The sequence below is a fragment of the Capricornis sumatraensis genome, chromosome 9 (assembly GCF_032405125.1).
Source record: "Capricornis sumatraensis isolate serow.1 chromosome 9, serow.2, whole genome shotgun sequence".
In the NCBI taxonomy this organism is placed as follows: domain Eukaryota; kingdom Metazoa; phylum Chordata; class Mammalia; order Artiodactyla; family Bovidae; genus Capricornis; species Capricornis sumatraensis.
The window spans coordinates 13,460,252-13,480,789 of record NC_091077.1 but is presented as its reverse complement, the minus strand read 5'-3'; the positions used below and the strand labels follow the sequence as shown (position 1 = coordinate 13,480,789).

The 20,538-nt window shown below is 47.5% G+C and overlaps 2 protein-coding genes across 2 annotated transcripts in view; both read left to right on the top strand.

The window, feature by feature from the left end:
* The window catches only part of LOC138085677 (zinc finger protein 160-like), a 406,927-nt gene that overhangs the window by 319,224 nt on the left and 67,165 nt on the right, over positions 1–20,538 (top strand). The window lies entirely within an intron of this gene.
* The window catches only part of MUC16 (mucin 16, cell surface associated), a 99,152-nt gene that overhangs the window by 55,804 nt on the left and 22,810 nt on the right, over positions 1–20,538 (top strand). Inside the window, exons 32-46 of the mRNA XM_068979947.1 lie at positions 2,683–2,804; positions 2,982–3,052; positions 4,284–4,456; positions 5,972–6,007; positions 7,611–7,735; positions 7,889–7,956; positions 8,593–8,765; positions 9,161–9,196; positions 9,964–9,999; positions 13,373–13,557; positions 13,649–13,716; positions 14,603–14,775; positions 16,779–16,814; positions 19,576–19,700; positions 19,795–19,862. Coding sequence (XP_068836048.1) covers positions 2,683–2,804; positions 2,982–3,052; positions 4,284–4,456; positions 5,972–6,007; positions 7,611–7,735; positions 7,889–7,956; positions 8,593–8,765; positions 9,161–9,196; positions 9,964–9,999; positions 13,373–13,557; positions 13,649–13,716; positions 14,603–14,775; positions 16,779–16,814; positions 19,576–19,700; positions 19,795–19,862 — 1,495 coding nt within the window. The remainder of the gene's footprint in view (positions 1–2,682; positions 2,805–2,981; positions 3,053–4,283; positions 4,457–5,971; positions 6,008–7,610; positions 7,736–7,888; positions 7,957–8,592; positions 8,766–9,160; positions 9,197–9,963; positions 10,000–13,372; positions 13,558–13,648; positions 13,717–14,602; positions 14,776–16,778; positions 16,815–19,575; positions 19,701–19,794; positions 19,863–20,538) is intronic.

Here is a 20,538-nt window from a genome sequence, read left to right as displayed (position 1 = left end):
AGTTTTCTCCAACACCACAGCTCAAAAGCATCAATTCTTTGGTGCTCAGCTTTCTTTATAGTCCAACTCTCACATCCATACATGACTACTGGAAAAACTATAGCTTTGACTAGACAGACCTTTGTTGGCAAAGTAATGTCTCTGCTTTTTAATATGCTGTCTAGGTTGGTCATAGCTTTCCTTCCAAGGAGCAAGTGTCTTTTAATTTCATGGCTGCAGTCACCATTTGCAGTGATTTTGGAGCCCAAAACAATAAAGTCTGTCACTGTTTCCATTGTTTCCCCATTTATTTGCCATGAAGTGATGGGACTGGATGCCATGATCTTAGTTTTCTGAATGTTGAGTTTTAAGCCAGCTTTTTCATTTTCCTCTTTCACTTTCATCAAGAGGCTCTTTAGTTCTTAGCTTTCTTCCATAAGAGTGGTGTCATCTGCATATCTGAGGTGATTGATATTTCTCCCAGCAGTCTTGATTCCAGCTTGTGCTTCATCCAGCCCAGCATTTCACATGATGTACTCAGCATATAAGTTAAATAAGCAGGGTGACAATATACAACCTTGATGTACTCCTTTTCCTATTTGGAACCAATCTGTTGTTCCATGTCCAGTTCTAACTGTTGCTTCCTGACCTGCATATAGGTTTCTCAGGAGGCAGGTCAGGTGGTCTGGTATTCCCATCTCTTTCAGAATTTTCCACAGTTTATTGTGATCCACACAGTCAGAGGCTTTGGCGTAGTCAATAAAGCAGAAACAGATGTTTTTCTGGAACTCTCTTGCCTTTTCAACGATCCAACAGATGTTGGCAATTTGATCTTTGGTTCCTCTGCCTTTTCTAAATCCAGCTTGAATATCTGGAAGTTCTCGGTTCACATACTGTTGAAGCCTCACTTGGAGAATTTTGAGCATTACTTTGCTAGTATGTGAGATAAGTGCAGTTGTGCGGTAGTTTGAGCATTCTTTGGCATTGCCTTTCTTTGGGATTGGAATGAAAACTGACCTTTTCCAGTCCTGTGGCCACTGCTGAGTTTCCCAAATTTGCTGGCATATTGAGTGCAGTACTATAACAGCGTTATCTTTTAGGATTTGAAATAGCTCAACTGGAATTTCATCACCTCCACTAGCTTTGTTCATAATGATTCTTCCTAAGGCCCACTTGACTTCACATTCCAGGATGTCTGGCTCTAGGTGAGTGATCACACCATTATGGTTATCTGGGTCATGAAGATCTTTTCTGTAGAGTTCTTCTGTGCATTCTTGCCACCTCTTCTTAATATCTTCTGCTTCTGTTAGGTCCATACCATATTTGTCCTTTATTGTGCCCATCTTTGCAGGAAATGTTCCCTTGGTAGCTCTAAATTTCTTGAAGAGATCTCCAGGGTTTCTCATTCTATTGTTTCCTCTATCTCTTTGCATTGATCACTGAGGAAGGCTTTCTTGTCTCTCTGTGCTATTCTTTGGAACTTTGCATTCAAATGGGTATTTCTTTTCTTTTCTCCTTTGCCTTTGGCTTCTCTTCTTTCCTCAGCTATTTGTAAGGCCTCCTCAGACAACCATTTTGCCTTTTTGCATTTCTTTTTCTTGGGGATGGTCTTGATCCCTGCCTCTTGTACAATGTCATGAACCTCCATCCATAGTTCTTCAGGAACTCTGTCTATCAGATCTAATCCCTTGAATCTATTTGTCACTTCCACCGTATAATCGTAAGAGATTTGATTTAGGTTATACCTGAATGGTCTAGTGGTTTTTCCCTACTCTCTTAAATTTAAGTCTGAATTTGGCAATAAAGAGTTCATGATCTGAGCCACGTCAGCTCCTGGTCTTGTTTTTGCTGACTGTATAGAGCTTGTCCATCTTTTTGGTATTGACCAGCTAGTGATGTCCATGTGTAGAGTCATCTCTTGCGTTGTTGGAAGAGGGTGTTTGCTATGACCAGTGCATTCTCCTGACAAAGCTCTGTTAGCCTTTGCCCTGCTTCATTTTGTACTTTAAGCCCAAATTTGCCTGTTACTCCAGGTATCTCTTGACTTCCTAAATTCCTTTTATAGCTGAATACTATTCCATTGTATATACCACATTTTCTTTATCCATTTATCTGTTAATGGCTACTTAGTTTTCTTCCACTTTTTGGCTACTGTAAATGCTGCTGCTGTGAACATTTGTTTTCAAGTCTCCAAGTCCCTGTTTTCAGTTCTTTGGGTGTACATACCTAGGAATGAACTTTATGAGGAACCACCAAACTGTTCTCTATAGCAACTCCACCAGCGTTTCCACCAACAATGCATGAGAATCAAATTTCTCCATATCCTCACCAACAGTATCTTTTTTTTTACATGGCATGGCTTGCAGAATCTTAGGTCCCTAACCAGGAATTGAACCTGGGCCCTCAGCAGTGAAAGACTAGGTGGATTCCTAACCACTGGACTGCCAGGGAATTCCCAACACTTCTTTTTCTTTCCTTTTTAAAAAGTAGTAGCCATCCTAATGAATGTGCACCCTACTGCATTTAACAGCATTTTGCTTTGCTCCTTATTTAGCCTTCTGTCTCTGGTCCTACAGTGGCCTGCCAGCTAGGAATCTTTGCTTCCTCAGATCTGGGCCCTCCATTTCTGTCCCTGGAAGTTATCTTAGAGGTCAGCCCAGGTTTGACTCAAGAGTGGTCTTTTTCCTTCCCCTGCTGCACCAGGAGTCCCTCTTCTGATGCCTTTCACCCTCAACTTCACCATCACCAACCTAATCTTCGAGGAGGACATGCAGCACCCCGGCTCCTGGAAATTCAATGCCACCGAGTTGATCCTGCAGGGTCTGGTGAGAGCCCCGCCCATCAATGCCAGCCTCACCCACTAACACTAGCCCCACCCACTTTGCCCCAGCTCCGCCCACTACTGCCAGCCCCACCCACCTGACCTATTAGTCCGCCTATGTCCCAGCTCCTCCTGGCCTCTCTCAGCGGTTCCTTCTCAACTCCCTTCTCCTTTTTAATAGCTCAAACACACGTTCAAGAATAGCAGCAGTCTGGGATCCCTCTATTCGGGCTGCAGACTAGCCTTGCTCAGGTAAGACCCTCCCCAACAACACAGCCAGCAGGTTAATGGGACCATAATCTACCAGCTCCCTGACTTGACTCACGCTTAGCATGACTGCTGTTCATGGATACTAAGTATTAACAACAACAATAACACCAGCAACTAACAAGTGCTAAGACCCAAGGCAGTGTGCTGTTACTTTATATTTAATCATCAGTCCTCTCCACAGACTCAGGTAGCAAGAACAAAAGGAGAAACTGAGGCTCAGAGGGATTAAGTAATTTGTGAAGGTCACACACAACAACCCCAGCGTTTCAGGTTCTAGAGCCAAACTCCTAGCCCTTAAACAGCACTGCCTCCACTGCCGCCTTCATTACGTCCTTGCAAGGTGTGTGCTCGGTCCCTCAGTCGTGTCTGACTCTTTGCGACCCCATGGACTCTAGCCTGCCAGGCTCTCTTGTCCATGGGATTTTTCAGGCAAGAATATTGGAGGGGTTGCCATTTTCTACTCCAGGGGATATTCCCCACCCAGGGATTGAACCTGCACCTCTTATTTCTACTGCACCAGCAGGAGACATAATAAAGAACCTTCTTTATCACTAGTGCCACCTGAGAAGCCCAGTATATGTTATATATGGTGTAGGTATAGTAATTACACGTGCGTGCGTGTGTGCTAAGTCACTTCAGTTGTATCTGACTCTTTGCAACCCCTTAGACTGTAGCCCACCAGGCTCCTCTGTCCATGGGATTATCCAGGCAAGAATACTGGAGTTGGTTGACATGTCCTTCTCAGTGAATAATTACCTATAGGAATGTGATATTAAGATTTATACAGTTTTCACACAACAGTAAGATACAAATTCTATTCAAATTCCCATAGACTGTATACTGGGAGACACTGGAACATATCCAGGGACATGAAACAATATGCAAAAATTTCATAGCCTAAAGGTATTGAAATCATACAGAGTCTGTTCTCTTATCGCTGTGGAATTATGTCAGAAATCAATATCCAAAGATATTTGAAAATAACCCAAATATTTTCAAGTGCAATGTGACATTTACCAAGAGAGATCTTTGACTTAGCCATTGAAAGTCTCAGTAAAATTAAAAGACTGAAAAAAACACAGAGGATGATCCCAGAAGTTTTCTTGTTAATTCAGGCTTCTGAGGTTTCTGCCTTAGGGGTGGCAAAGAGAGGGAGGGCAGGATGGACACATGGAGAGCTAGTTGGACCAACCATATGGAGGTTTTTACACAGGCCTGAGAAGGACGGCACAGCCACCAGAGTGGACGCCATCTGCATGCATCGCCCTGACCCCAAAGGCCCTGGATTGGACAGAGAGCAGCTGTACTGGGAGCTGAGCGACCTGACCCATGGTGTCACCCTGCTGGGCCCCTACACCCTGGACAGGGACAGTCTCTATGTCAATGGTGAGCAGCTCAGACTTGAGATCACACTCCCTGTCTTGCCCTTAGAGGCTTGGCTGTGTGCTCTGGGTGTGTTGATTCAGATCTTAGCTTCATGGTTTCTTCTTTTTAAAAAAGAAAATAGATTCATCTATTGCCTATGCTGGGTGTTCTTTGCTGTGTGGGCTTTCTCGAGGTGAGCTGAGCGGGGGCTACTCTCTAGCCGAGGCTTCTCACTGCAGTGGCTTCTCTTGCAGAGCACAGGCTCTAGGGCCCAGGGGCTTCAGCAGTTGCGGCACTTGGGCTCAGTAGTTGTGGCTCCCAGGCTTCAGAGCACAGGCTCAATGGCTGTGGTGCACAGGTTTAGTTGCTCCAAGACATGTGGGATCTTCCCGGACCAGAGGTCAAACCCATGTCCCCTGCACTGGCAGGTGGATTCTGTATCACTAAGACACCAAGGAAGCCCCTCATGGTTTCTTTTTAACCTTGAACCGACTCCACCCTCAAGGCCTTCTCTCCTGATGAGAGGATGCTAATGGGGAATCCTTGATGGCCTCTACCCCCTGAAGCCCCTTTTATTGCACCAGAGTATCCTTGACTCATATTGGGTCCCCACATCTCCGTTAACCCTGACGCACTAACTGCTTCTCCCCACCTTTCACTATACCATGAGCTACACTCAGGACCTCCTCCTGGTTCCTCGTGGGGCTCACTGCAGACCATGTGCCCTGGGCTCATGACACACATTTCGGATCACCTGTCCTCCTATCGGGTATGAGGAGGGTTTGAGCTTGTCTCAAACTAGCCTGCACCTTTGGTTTGTTCCCTCATTCGCAGCATTTCTGGAGATACATTGAGGGATCAGACACTCAGAGAGGGTGAGGGGAAGAGATGGCAGAGGGATAGACAACAGATGAGCTGATTCAGAGAGTCCCCTCGGGACTGTCCTGCTGATCCAGTGGTGAAGACTTCACCTTCTAATGCAGGGGGTGAGGGTTCGGCCCCTGGTCAAGGAGCTAAGATCCTGCATGCCTTGTGGCCGAAAAGCCAAAACATAAAACAGAAACAATTCTATAACAAATTCAATTAAAGACTTTAAAAATGGTCCACGTAAAAAAATCTATTAAAAAATCTCTCTGTTTTCATTGCATTCTCTAAGGTTTGTCTATACAGTCTGCACTTTGAAGGTGCACCATGAACACTACTTAAATAAATCGCTGTTATAGTGACTGGGTCACTAAGTCATGTTCACCTTTTTTGCAACCCCATGGACTGTAGGCTTCCAGGCTCCTCTGTCCATGGGATTTCCCAAGCAAGAATACTGGAATGGGTTGCCATTTTCTTCTGCAGGGGATCCTCCTGACCCAGGGATTGAACCTGTGTCTCCTGCTTGGCAGGCAGACTCTTTACCAATGGGTATTAAATAAATTAAATATATTAAATAAATAGATTCATAGAAACTCAAAGAGCCCCAGATTCTTGCCACTCCCACCCCCGCATCCTTATACCTTCACCTTTTGTCTCCTTCTCTTTCTGCAGGCTATACCCATCAGGCCCTGAACTCCACCCCCAGCAGTGAGTAGTAATCTGTGGTCCCTAATGTTCCATTGCTTTGGGGTCCATCTTTCCTCCCTGTTATCATTAGTCCATGTACCCAGAGGTCAAAGGTACCAGGAAATCTCTGGACTTTCCCTACTTTCACTCTCCAGCTGGGAAAAAGACAAGCCCAGCACAGCCCTTAGGCTGAACAGGAAAAGGATCTTAAGGTTCCATGATGGGCCCTCCTTGATTAGAGAAGCCCTCTCTTCCACTGTATTTGCCTAACTGTGTTTTCTTCTCAGTTGCCACGACCTCTACCATCTTCCCAGCGACTTCTGTGGCCCCCGTCTCAGTCTCTTCAGGTAGGAGCTTCCTCTCTGCACTGTTTTCCTGCAAAGATCTTGGGCACTTGGTCATTGGAGATCATCATACTCATTCATTCATTCATTTGATAAGTATTTATTTAGCACTTACTATACAAAATGCCCTGGTGATACAGCAACAAAAAGAATAGAAAGGGCTAGTCTTAGATGGGCTTCCAACACGAAAGACAGAGACTAAACATGTGAATGTACAAGTAAATATTGAATTATAATTAGCATTATCAAGGCTGAGATTTGGTGGTGAGAAGGGTTGGTTCTTTCTCTCAGGGAATTTAGTTTTTATTTCCAGAAAAGAGAGGAATCACATGAGCTACAAGTATAGCTGTCTCACAGGTCCTGGTCAGGGACTTAGGCAGACTCTGGCTCGATCAGAGGCCAGCTTCCCATTCCTGGCCTCCAACTGGCCCAGAGTAGATTTCAATACCACCCATTGACCCGACTGAGGGTCTGAGATATCATTATCGCTGGCTCGCTTGAATCTCTAGATACTCATCAGCTAGGGCCTCTGAAGGAGTTCTCACGACTGACCACTCAGGCCAGAGTGAGTGGTCACTACAGATGGGACTTGCCAGTGGTCCTAAGTGGAGGGGTTAGGAGCACAGACTCCTGGACCACACACCTGGATTCATTCTATGCTCTGCCACTTATAGATTAAATGGCTTGGGGCAAATTACTTAACCTCCCTTGAGTTTTTACATCTGTAAAATGGGGATAAGAATACTATCTCCCTCCAAAGGTTTTGCCTCAAGAAGGAAATGAGTTAAAATGTAAGGAAGGTACTTACAACAGAGCCTTACCCATAAAAATGCAATGCAAGCATTTCTTCAAACAAAATTTTAAAAACAATAAGTAGATGAATCTCAGAAAAATAATTGGTTTTTTTTTTAAGCTAAAAAAAAAAAGAAAAAGGATATCTGTCTGGAATTTTAGCTAACTGAAGGGTCAGATATACTTGCATCCTGCCTGTGAATATATTGGATTGGCCCAAAAATTGTTTGGGTTCTTCTGTTATAGCACATGGACAGACCTGAAGGAACTTTCAGGCCAACCCAATATTTACTCTTTAGTGTACTTTTTCATAACTATCTCCAGTGCTTCCAGTGAGGGTAATGTATGGAATCTCCTCTCTATGGAAACTACCCATGCTGGGGAAGACCCTCCCCAATCTTGAAGACATGCAGGTGGGATGACCTATGCCCCAGCTTATTGAGCATAGGGTAAGCTCAGTGGATATCTCTCGCAAATTCCTACTACAGTAGCCAGCCCTGCCCTGGTGCCATTCACCCTCAACTTCACCATCAATAACTTGCACTATGTGGAGGACATGCATCGCCCTGATTCCTGGAAGTTCAACAACACAGAGAGAGTCCTGCAGGTTCTGGTGAGAGCCCGGCCAACTTCACTCCTGCCCCGCCCACCTAACATAAGCCCCACCCACCTCACCCCTGCTCCCGCGGATGCCAGCCACACCCATATCACATCTGCCCTTCTCCCAACCCTCACACCTCCTATTCTCCGTCTCCCTCCTGTATAGCTCAGACTCTTGTTCAAGAACACTCGTGTGGGCCACCAGTACTCAGGCTGCAGACTGACATCACTCAGGTAGGACCTTAGCGTAGGCGGCCAGAGCTGCCTCAAATGCTCCCAGACCCAAGGAGTTTGACCTTCCTCCTTCCTGTCTCCCCTGTATCCTCAACTGAGGTGGTATTCAGGAGTCACCTACTTAAGGACCAAGGACTTCCCCCAACAGTCCCCAGATTCTGCAGACTATCAGCAGGATTGAGCCCCTAAGCTGGTCATCCTTCTGAATTCCCCCCCTCCCCTCCCCTTGACCAATGAGGGCATTTCCTTTAGGTTTTTAATTCTATCCTGATGATTTTTCTCAAGAGAAGCATGCCTTCTTCACCTGCTTTAATCCCAAATTCCAGCTGTTCCCCTATCCAGCTCTTCATCTGTCTCAAGTGTGAGCTCCCTTGTCCCCATCCCAGAAAGAAGCAGGCTTCAGATTTGCAATTTAATTGAAATACTTCCTCCTCCCCCCACCACCAACTCTGCTCACAGTCCCAGGTTGGCTGGAAGCCTGTGCTCTCAGAAAATCTAAGTCTGACTTCTCACCTCTCTACCAGCCTTCCCATTTCCCCTGGCCCCTTCCTGTCCTATCCCCAGAGATCTCGATACCCTCCCTTACCCCTGGAGTTTCCATTTATTGTCATCCTCCTCTCCTGCTGCCCCTCCCAGGCCTGAAAAGAATGGAGCGGCCACTGGAGTGGATGCGGTCTGCACCCACCGCCCTGATCCAGTGGGCCCTGGGCTGGACAGAGAGCAGCTGTATTGGGAGCTGAGTCAGCTGACGCATGGTGTCACCCAGCTGGGCCCCTACACCCTGGACCAGGACAGTCTCTACGTCAATGGTGAGGGTCTGCCATCCTTTTTATTTATTTTGTTTCTGCTGGGTTTTGTTGCCGTGCGATCTCTAGTTGCAGTGAGGGGGCCTACTCTCTAGTTGTGTGTAGGCTTCTCATTGCAGTGGCTTCTCTTGTTGCGGAGCGTGGGTTCTACAGCATGTGGATTTCAGTAGTTGTGGCGCATGGACTTAGTTGCTCCTCAGCATGTGGAATTTTCCCGGACCAGGGATTGAACCCATGTCCCCTGCATTGGCAAGCAAATTCTAAACCACTGGACCACCAGGAAGACCACCATCATTTTTTTAATGTTTTCATTTCATGAGGCCCCACATTCTCCCTATCCTTTCTTCACTTTGACTCAGCTTTACCCCTCTTCTCCCTTCCTCCCCTTAAATGTGTAGGATACAGCCACCAAACTCAGCCCACCACCCCTAGCAGTGAGTATTAAGAGGCCTCAGAAGTCTCTATAACCCTCTGTCTGAATCCCAGCCCTTGGGAACAGAAGAGTTCTGGAGCCCACTCCCTCCTCTCCCTACCCCCATCTGCCTCCAACCTTGGGAAAACAGAGACCAATACCCACCAAAGTCCCAGGCGTAGCCCCTTCCTTCCTGGATTCCCCAAGATGATGAGGTCCCCAACCCAAGCACTTGGGATGTTTTCTCCCAGCTTCTGTGATGACAGTGCCTCCATCAATGGTGAGGGGCTATGTTGGGGGTGGGTCTCTTCATTCCCACTGGGGGGCTCTGCTGCAGAAGGGTTCTGCACTTCCACTGGGGACTCATATTTCAAAGTGCTTAGAGCTCACCTTGGTCTTCCCAGGTGGCTCAGTGGTAAAGAATCCATCTGCAATTCAGGAGACTCGGTTTCAATCTCTGGGTCAGGAAGACGCCCTGGAGGAGGAAATGGCAACCCTCTCCAGGATTCTTGACTGGGAAAGCCCACAGACAGAGGAGCCTGGCGGGCTATAGTCTGTGGGATCACAAGGAGTCCAACATGACTTACCAACTAAACAACAGAGCACACCTTTGTCTCTCTGGGGACCGAGGGCAGTAGTAGACTTTGATCCCTTCCTGGTGAGCACTCGGTCTTCCTTTTAACAACTCAGAGCCATATCAGTCTAGCTGCCATCTCTCCAATGGCCAAGCTGTCTCTTCGTTAAACGTCTCTCCCTCCCCTTCCTCACCGTCTCACCCCCTCTTTACAGGTTACTCCCATCGGACCTCAACCACCACTGCCAACAGTAAGTATTTCTGTGTGCCTATGACCACCTCCCTTCCCCTGAAAAATAGGAGTTGTTTAACCAGCCAGCCTTTCCCTCCTGTTATACCCCTCTGGATGGTAGGGGTCTAGAGGACATACATAGCAATTGTGGACTGAATTACAGGTGGCAGGAGTTACCTCTCCTCCCCTCCCCAGTACACACAACTGAGGATGGTGCCCTGACTGCAGTCTAAACAGGGCAGAGCAAGACACATTTTTTGTTTCTTTGTTTTTATTTTTTTTTAACTTTTTATTTTATTTTGGAGTATAGCCGATTAACAATGTTGTGATAGTTTCAGGTGGACAGAAAAAGGACTCAGCCATACATATACATAAATACATTCTCCTCCAAACTCCCTTCCCATCCAGGCTGCCACATAACATTGAGCAGAGTTCCCTGTGCTCTACAGTAGGTCCTTGTTGGATAAAGCAGAGTGTACATGTCCATCCCAAACTCCCTAGTCAGGATCCCTTCCCCATCCTTCCCCCCTACCCCTGCAATCATTAAGTTTGTCCTCGAAGTCTATGGGTCTCTTTCTGTTTTGTAAGTTAGTTCATTTGTATAATGTCTTTTTAGATTCCACGTGTAATGGATGTCATGATGTTTCTCCTTCTCTGTCTGACTTACTTCATTCTGTATGACAATCTGTAGGTCCATCCATGTTACTGCAGATGGCATTGTTTCATTCTTTTTCATGGATGAGTAATATTCCTGTGTGTGTGTGTGTGTGTGTGTGTGTGTGTGTGTACACACATCTTCTTTATCCACTGCTAAAAGAGGAAGGAAAGTTATGATCAACCTAGACAGCATATTAAAAAGGATAGACATTTGTCAACAAAGGTCCATCTAGTCAAGGCTGTGGTTTTTCCAGTGGTCATGTAAGGAAGTGACAGTTGGACTATAAAGAAAGCTGAGCGCCAAAGAATTGATGCTTTTGAACCGTGGTGTTGGAGAAGACTCTTGAGAGCCCCTTGGACTGCAAGGAGATCCAACCAGTCCATCCTAAAGGAGATCAGTCCTGGATGTTCACTGGAAGGACTGATGTTGAAGCTGAAACTCCAATACTTAGGCCACCTGATGCAAAGAGCTGACTCATTGGAAAAGACCCCGATGCTGGGAAAGATTGAAGGCAGGAGGAGAAGGGGACGACAGAGGATGAGCTGGTTGGATGGCATCACTGACTCAGTGGACATGGATGTGGGTGGACTCCGGGAGTTGGTGATGGACAGGGAGGCCTGCCGTGTTACGGTTCATGGGGTCACAAAGAGTCGGTCACGACTGAGTGACTGAACTGAACTGAACTGAAAAGAGGCACATTTTTATAACTAGAACCACCACCAATGCCTCTATTTCTTTACAGTTGTACCACTCTCAATTTCATTTCTGGTGTCTTTTTTCTCAGCTGCTGGGACCTCCACATTCTTCCCAGTGTCTTCTCTGGTTCCATCCTCCAAGCCTACATGTAGGAAGGCTCTTACTGGTACCCAGGCCATTTTTACAAAATCATTCCCACCAGATCACTTCTTCCTTCATTGCTTACTCACCTTCCCTGAGTGAATACATCCATTTCCATGGATCTTAAGGGCCATCTGGCTGCTTAGGGTCCAGTTGTTCAGAATCTAAACCCTGAGTCCAGCCCCAACCACGCAGCAGCTCCCGACCCTGGGTCCACCCAGCTGCCAGACATCACACAACCTCTTGGTCTCTGACCCTTAGCATCATCATCCTCTCCCAAATTTGTTCCTTCTCCCCATCACCAAAGGCAGGGACATGAGTGCCAGCTTAAGCCCTCCCTCTCGCTCACCACCCACGTCCGTCCATCAAAAAATCATCTCCTTTCAGAATGTCTGGAGTCTTTCCTTTCCCTGCGTCTGCATTGCTTAATCTCTATTTGCAGTCTCCACACTGGCTTCCTAGTTTTCCCCACAGCAGCTGCAGCGTCCCTCCCAACGAGCCTCTGTCCACATAATTCCTCACTTGTATTTACTTATTTTTGGCTGTGCTGGGCTTTCCTTGCCACTTGCAGGCTTGACCTAGTCGCGGCAAGCAGGGGCTCCTCTCTAGTTGCGGTGGGCAGGCTTCTCACTGTAGTGGCTTCTGTTGTGGAACACGGACTTCAGGAGCTTGGGCTTCAGCAGTTGCAGCAGACAGGCTCAGTAGCTGAGGCGCGTGGGCTTATTTGCTCTGTGGCCTGTGGAATCTTCCTGGTAAGGGATCAAACCCCTGTCCCCTGCATTGACAGGCGGACTTTTAACCACCGGACCACCAGGGAAGCCCTAATTCCTCTCTTGTGGACAATCTTTGGATGGCCCCATCTGGTCTACAAATCGAGTCCGGACCCTTGTCCTGCATAGCCACTGCCTCAGTGTTCTGGGCTCAGAGGATCCCTCCAGTCTCACATCTACACTCCCCCATGGCCAATGCACTTCATTCTGAGTGTAACTGTTCCGCCCTCCTGCCAGGACTATAGCCACGCTGCTCCCTCTGCTTAACACTTGCTCTGCTCCTATTCACCTAACTCTTACTCATAGGTTTGGTTACACTTAAAATGATGCTTCCTCTCAGAATCTTTCCTCAGTCACTGGCTGGGTGCCTATCCTGGAATTGCACACCATCCCCCACCCCCAGCTTCCCCTGCAGCATAATGACCTGCTCACTCCACTGGCCACGCTGGAAGACTTTGCCCTACTCATTTTTTTAAATATTTTATTTATTTGGCTGCATCAAGTCTTAGTTGTCGTGTGTGAACTCTCAGTTGTGGCACACCAGATCTAGTTTCCTGACCAGGGATTGAGCCCGGTCCCCCTGCATCAGTAGCGTGGAATCTCAATGACTAGACCACTAGAGAAGTCCCACGCCCTATTCATCTTTGGGCGTGCAGAGTCCAACACAGAACCTCATACACACTAGGTATTCAGTAAGTGCTCACGGAATGAATGAATGAAGGTTCCTGATGTCTTGGCAATTCCAGCATGTTCTCTCCTTCAGCTTGAGAAGCCTACAGCTTTCCTTAATTTGCTTCTGGTGCCTTGCGTAGAGTTCCCTCTGCCGTACAGTCGGCCCTCATTAATTATCTATTTTACGCGCAGTAGTGTACATATGGGCTTCCCAGGGGGCCCTAGAGGTAAAGAACCCGCCTGCCAATGAGGGAGATGTAAGAGATGTGGGTTTGATCCCTGGGTCAGGAAGCTCTCCTGGAGGAGGGCATGGCAGCCCACTCCAGTATTCTTACATGGAGAATCCCATGAACAGAGGATTCTGGTGGGCTACGGCCCATAGGGTCTCAAAGAATTAGACACGACTGAAGCAACTTAGCACGCACAGTGTGCATATGTCAGTCCCAGTCTCCCAGGAAACCTTGGCCATGACTGTGGCCCAAACTGGACATCCTTCTCTTCCTCCCCCGCTGCAGCCACTGGCCTTCACCTGGTGTCCTTCACCCTGAACTTCACCATCACCAACATGCACTACACGGAGGACATGGGGCGCCCATCTTCTCTGAAGTTCAGCGCCACCGAAAGGATCTTACAGCACCGAGTGAGAGCCCTTGGACGGCCTCTGTTAGGTCCACCTTGTCCCTGTGTATCCTCTCATCCCTTCGGCTCACCTCCCTCTCTTTCCCCACCAGCTCAGGGTCTTGCTCAGTAAGACCAGTGTCGGCCCCCTCTATGCTGGCTGCAGGCTGGAGTTGCTCAGGTGAGACTCCCCCAGATGGAATGATTCATCCGGTCAGTGGACCCTCTTGCACCGGGCGCTGGACTCAGTGGCTAGGCATGTCCCTGGAAGTACTGAGCGCCAGTGCCCACCATGACCCCTCATGCCTTCTTCATGCCCAGATGGTGCTACGCTCGATGCTTGGAAACAAGGCATCATGTTGTTATTTACAGAATCTGTATGATATTTTGTTTCAAATGAAAGCTCTCCTTTGCAAAGAAGTGGGATAATCAGTGCAAATTCCCAACTGCAAATTCCTTTTTTTAAAGAAATCGATTTACTTATGCTTTCATTTATTTTGGTGGTGCTGGGTCTTTGTTGCTGCGTGGGCTTTCCCTTGTTGTGTCTAGCTACTCTCTAGTTGAGGTGCACAGGCTTCTCTCTGTGCTGGCTTCTCTGGTTATGGAACTCGGGCTCTAGGGTGCGCTGGCTTCAGCAGTTGTGGCACACAGGCTTTGTTGCTCTGCAGCACGTGAGATCTTCCGAGACCATGGATCAAACCCATGTCCCCTGCATTGGCAGGCAGATTCTTAACCACTGGATCACCAGAGAAGCCCCTCTTTTTTTTTTTTTTTTTTGGTCACATCACATGCATGATTTTAGTTCCTCCACCAGGGACTAAACCCAAGCAGGGCAGTGAAAGCACCAAGTCCTAACCTCTGGACCACCAGGGAACGCCCCTGCAAATTTCTAATTAAAATGTTTTCTGTCCTGAGTTGCTAGGGGCTGGTCTCAGATGAAAGACACTTAGGAGAACCCCTGCAGGCTTCCAAGCTAATGCCTTCAGCATCTCCCTTAGCCTCCTCCCTTTCATACCTAGACAGACACCTCCTTAGTGCTCCACGTTCTTGCATCTTTTCCTCTCCAGGCCTGAAAAGAGGGGAGCAGCCACTGGAGTGAATGTAGTCTGCAGCTTCCGCTCTGAGCCCGCAAGACCCGCACTGAACGGACAGCAGCTGTACTGGGAACTGAGCCGTGAGACAGGCGGCATCACCCAACTGGGCTCCTTCAGTTTGGACAGAAATAGCCTCTACGTGAATGGTGAGGGACTGTGTGATAGCCATGGTCTCGCAAGAGGAGGGGGACTTGAGCTGCCATTGTTTTCATTCTTCTAAAGGACGCTCTGATCCGTCTTTTTCTCCTGGTCTGGGTTGTCTTCATTATGATGAAGTAATAACTTGGTTCTGCCCAGTCTTGTTGCCTGCTTGCTTCTTCTTGAACATCCCTCCACCACCTCTTCTTCTCTGCTTTCCCCACATAGGTCCCTAAATCCACCCTCTTCTTTAATCTTTTAAGTATAATATTTTTTATTTTATTTTTTGTATGAAAGTGAAAGTGTCTCTCGTTCAGTCATGTCCGACTCTTTGCAACTCCATGGACTGCAGGCTCCTCCGTCCATGGGATTCTCCAGGCAAGAACACTGGAGTGGGTTGCCATTCTCTTCTTCAGGGGATCTTCCCAACCCAGGGATCGAACCCAGGTCTCCTGCATTGCAGGCAGACACTTTACCATCTGAGCCACTACTTTTGCTTAATTTTATTGTTCTAATAGCAATAATGACATTAATCCATTAAAATGCTTCAAATTCTCAATAACATGTTTTCATTTTTTCCTTGAAATAACTTCCTTCATTTTTTTTAAAATTGGGGTTTCCCTGGTGGTTCAGTGATAAAGAATCTGCCTGCCAATGCAGGAGATACAGGAGGGAGGCTTCAATCCCTGGGTCAGGAAGATTCCCTGGAGAAGGGAATGGCAACTGGCTTCAGTATTCTCACCTGTAAAATCCCATGCTGCTGCTAAGTTGCTTCAGTCGTGTCCGACTCTATGCGACCCCATAGGCGGCAGCCCACCAGGCTCCCTCGTCCCTGGGATTCTCCAGGCAAGAACACTGGAGTGGGTTGCCATTTCCTTCTCCAATGCATGAAACAGAAAAGTGAAAGTGAAGTCGCTCAGTTGTGTCTGACTCTTAGCGACCCCATGGACTGCAGCCCACCAGGCTCCCCCATCCAGGGGATTTTCCAGGGTAAAATCCCATAGAGGCCTGGCAAATCCCAGAGGGGCCTGGCAGGCTGTAAAATCCTGGAGGGGCCTGGCAGGCTACAGTCCATGGGGTCACAAAGAGTCAGACATAACTGAGCATGCGTGCACATAATTGCTTTACAATGTTGTGTTAGTTTCTGCTGTACAACAATGTGGATCAGCTATAAGTATGTATACCCCTCCTCCTTCCTGAGCCTCCCGCCCTGCCCCCATCCCACCCATCTAGGTCATCACAGAGCACTGAGTTGAACTCCCTCTGCTAAACAGTAGCCTCCCAGTTTAGTTCAGTTGCTCAGTCATGTCCGACTCTTTGCAACACCGTGGACTGCAGCATTCCAGGCTTCCCTATCCATCGCCAGCTCTCGGAGCTTGCTAGCTAGCTATTTCACACATAGCAGAGCGGAGCCTGGTGGGCTGCTGTCTGTGGGGTCGCACAGAGTCGGACACGACTGACGCGACTTAGCAGCAGCAGCAGCAGCAGCAGCAGCAGAGTATATAAGGGCTTCCCAGGTGGCGCTAGTGGTAAAGAACCTGCCTGCCAGTGCAGAAGACAAGAGATGTGGGTTCAGTCCCTGAGTCAGGAAGATCTCCTGGCGGAGGGCACGGCAACCCACTCCAGTACTCTTGCCTGGAGAATCCCATGGGCAGAGGAACCTGGCGGGCTGCAGTCCATGTAGGGTCGCACAGAGTCAGATGCAACTGAAGCAACTCAGCACACACACACAGTGTATAGGCGTCGATGCTAATCCCCCAGTTCATCCCACCCTGTCCTTCCCCGCTGTGTCCACGTGCCCTTTCTCTGTCTCTGTCTCTATTCCTGCAAATAGGTTTATCAGGGCCATTTGCTAGACTCCCCATATATGCGTTTACATACAATATTTGTTTTTCTCTTTTTGACTTAATTCTGTATGACAGTCTGAAAGAGAAGAACGAACACCATATATCCCTTAATCTTTTATGTTCACCCCAGTGCTGATTCAGCGTCTCTCATCTTCTCTCCGCAGGTTACACCTATGCAGCCCTGGCCCCCACTACCACCAGTGAGTATGCCTTGCCTGGATTTCCTGGCCCGCCTCCACTTTGTGATTGGAAAGTAGTTTTTCTTCTTCACCCTCTGTCCACCATGAGGGAAGCTTCTGGAAGGTCCCTACCTCATCCCTTCTCTCTCTCCTGGATCCTGGTGGGAAGTTCCCACCCAGGAGGTTTTAGACACATTTATGTTCTCCCACCCGGCTTCCCTGGTGCCTCAGCAGCGAAGAATCTACCCACAATGCAGGACTCATGAATTCAGTCCCTGGGTCAGAAATATCCCCTGGAGAAGGAAATGGCAACCCACTCTAGTGCTCTTTGCTGGAGAATTCCATGGACAGAGGAGCCTGGTGGGTTACAGTCCATGGGGTCACATGACTGAGTGATTGAAAAGCAACAACAACGTTATCCCACTATATTCTGACTTCATATGGCTTGCATTTTAATTCTCCTAAAACCATGCCCTTGGTACTCTTTTTTAAATGTTTTATTTATTTATGTGACTGCTTCGGATGCTGGTTATGGCATGCAGGATCTTTAGTTGTGGCACTCAGGACCTTTTTTTAAGTTGCTTATGCAGGATCGTTTTTTAGTTGCCACATGCAAACTCCTAGTTTTGGCATGTGAAATCTTAGTTCCCTGACAAGGGCTCGAACCCAGGTCCCACGCATTGGGAATCTTAGCCACAGGACCACCAGGCAGGTCTCCGGTCACCTTCTGAGGAACTGAGACTGGGGCTTCAACATGTGAATGGGGGAACAGTTCATTAAAGTATATACACTCTATACCTTAATTCTCCATACAGTCATGTGATTTTGCTCCATTTTACAGTTGAGGAAACTCAGACTCAGAATACCAAGCTACACAGCAGACAAATAGGAAAACCAAGAGTTCATACAATTCCAAAACTCATGTTGTCACTTCTTGCTATTTATAGTGAGTTTATCTCAAAAGACATGCTGATTTTTGGTGCACACCTATTATGTTCTATTTCATGGACCAGACATAATAGGTGTTCACTGAAATCCATTCCCAGCAAATCCTGTAATGAGAACCTTGTAGGTTTTCAAGAATCTACCGCCCTTGTCTTTCTCAGTCACTGAGTCATGTCCAGCTTTTTGTGCCCCGTGGACTGTAGCCCCCCAGCCTCCTCTGTCCATGAGACTCTGCAGGCAAGAATACCAGAGTGGATGGTCATTTTCTCCTCCAGGGAATCTTCCCAACCCAGGGATCAAACTCGCGTATCCTGCATCTCCTGCATGGAAGGCAGATTCTTTACCATTAACGCATCAGGGAAACTCACCCTTGCCTTAGGAATGTGTTATTTCAACACTCTCAAACTGTCCTTGGGTCCGTCACTGATCAAAGGAGTGATGAGTGGAAGGGGAGAGAGAGAGAAGATGGATGAGCTGATGAAAGGCAGAAAGACGAATGGAAGAAGGGAAAGTGAAGGGAAGGAGGGAGGATGTATAAACAGATGTGAGGAGGGAAATAGGAGTGAATGGAATGAGAGGAGGATGGATGGATGGAAGAAAGGAAATGATGGAAGGAGAGAGGGAGCAAGGAAAGATGGGTGGAAGGAAGCAGGGGATGAAGGAAAGAGGGACAGAAAGATCATAGAAGGAGAGAAGAACGGGAAGAAGGAAGGGAAAGAGTGAGGTAGGAAAGAAGGATGGATGAGCGGATGGATGGATAAGTGGATGGATGGATGAGTGGATGGATGGATGAGTGGATGGATGGATGAGTGGGTGGATAGAGGAAAGGCAGGATAAAAGGACAGATGTACGGATAGGTGGGTGGAAAAAAAGAAAGAAAGGATAGAAGGAAGAAGGAAGGAGAAATGTTTGGGAAGAAATATGGAAGGATGGAAGGAAAGGTGAACAGAAGGAAATCTGGAAGTAGTGATACATAGAAAGGAGTGGAGGGAAAGGAGGAGAAAAGAAGTAAACTTTTATCCCAGAGAAAAGTTTCGCTTAATCACTTAGCTCCTGCTGTGCTTAGCTAGTCTAGAGTCAAGTCAAGGGGTCTCTGGTCTCACTTGCATCATACATTCATTCATTCTACTTCTCTTGGGGTCTGTACACGTCACCCCAACTATTGATCCATCTGTTCCCAGCACTGTGCTTCTTAAATGTCTTACAAAACTTAACTTGTTGAAACTTCATAACAACCTTTGAAGCAGGAGTCATTTTTATATTATCTTACACATCAGTTCACTGAGATGCTGAAAGGTTGGTTATAGCTACTAGATTGTTGGGTTTTTTAATCAATGCATAAGAGATTGGCACATCTGTCTGTAAGGGGAGAAGAAAGAGAAAGAAATATACACACACACACACACACATATATGGGAAGATATGTATATTTATTTATATATTACATAATATGTAATATATTAATTACATGTTTATATAGTATACATTCACTTATAAATTTATATTTAAATATAGATATATGTGCATAGAGACAGACAGAGACAGAGAGTTGGAGAGCAGACAGACTATGACAGATGTCTGGGGTCATCAATGCTCTTTTCTCCTGGGAAAGGACAAAGCCACCAGTGTTTTCACAGAGCCCTCCACGCCTACATCAGGGTGCAAAAAATGAGTCCCCAAATCATTAAGCCAACCCTCACTGGTTGCTGGAGCCATCACATCAACAAGTGACCTTCAGACTGATCGGGAAGAAGACACGGGACCCTTGGAAGCCCCACCTGGGTGGGCGCTGGGACCCAAGCTCCCAGTGAGCCTGGACTCTCTCTACCTCCTGTAGCTGGGGAGGCCAGTGAGGAGCCCTTCACGCTGAACTTCACCATCAACAACCTGCGCTACTCCGCAGACATGGGTCACCCAGGCTCCCACAAGTTCAACATCACAGACACCCTCATGCAGCACCTGGTGAGATGCCAGCTTCCCCCACTCACCCCGTTGTGCCCGTCTTGTGGACCAGCGCCCACATGTGACCACCAACGGCTCTCTCCTTCCTCTCCAGCTCAGCCCGTTGTTCCAGAGGAGCAGCCTGGGTGCCCGGTATGCGGGCTGCAGGGTCATCTCCCTAAGGTGAGAACACCCCCGCCACCCCCGCCGCTGGCACACCGCCTAAGGACGTGGACTCCTGGCTATGGGAGCTGCCCCCAGAGGCAGCAGGCTATCCTTGGAGGGTCCTATTCTGCATCCGCTTTTTTCACATTACGTTATTAATTATTTTTAATTGTGATAACATAATTTTGTTTGTTGTTGTTATCATTGTTTTAGTCCCTAAGTCATGTCCAACTCCTTTGTGATCTCATGGACCATAGCCCTCCAGGCTCCTTTGTCCATGGGATTCTCCAGGCAAGACTACTGGAGTGGGTTGCCATTTCCTTCTCCAGGGGATCCTCCCAACCCAGGGATGGAACCCATGTCTCGTGCTTTGGCAGGCAGGTTCTTTACCACTGAGCCACTAGGGAAGCCCAATAACGTAAATAATACAGATGTAAAATTAGCCTTTGTAGCCATCTTTGAGTGTACAATTCAGTGATACTGATTACATGCACAGTGGTGTGCTAATATCATCACTGTCTACTCCCAAAATTTCTCATCACCCTGAGCAGGAATTCCGTGTCCACTGAGCAGTTAATCTCACTTCTCCTGGTCAGTCTGTGAACTGTTGGTATGGGTGAAGCACTTTTCATTCCTATTTTCATTCAACTGACACTGATGGTGCAGCCTCTGAGGCAAGTGGTACTCTGGGTGG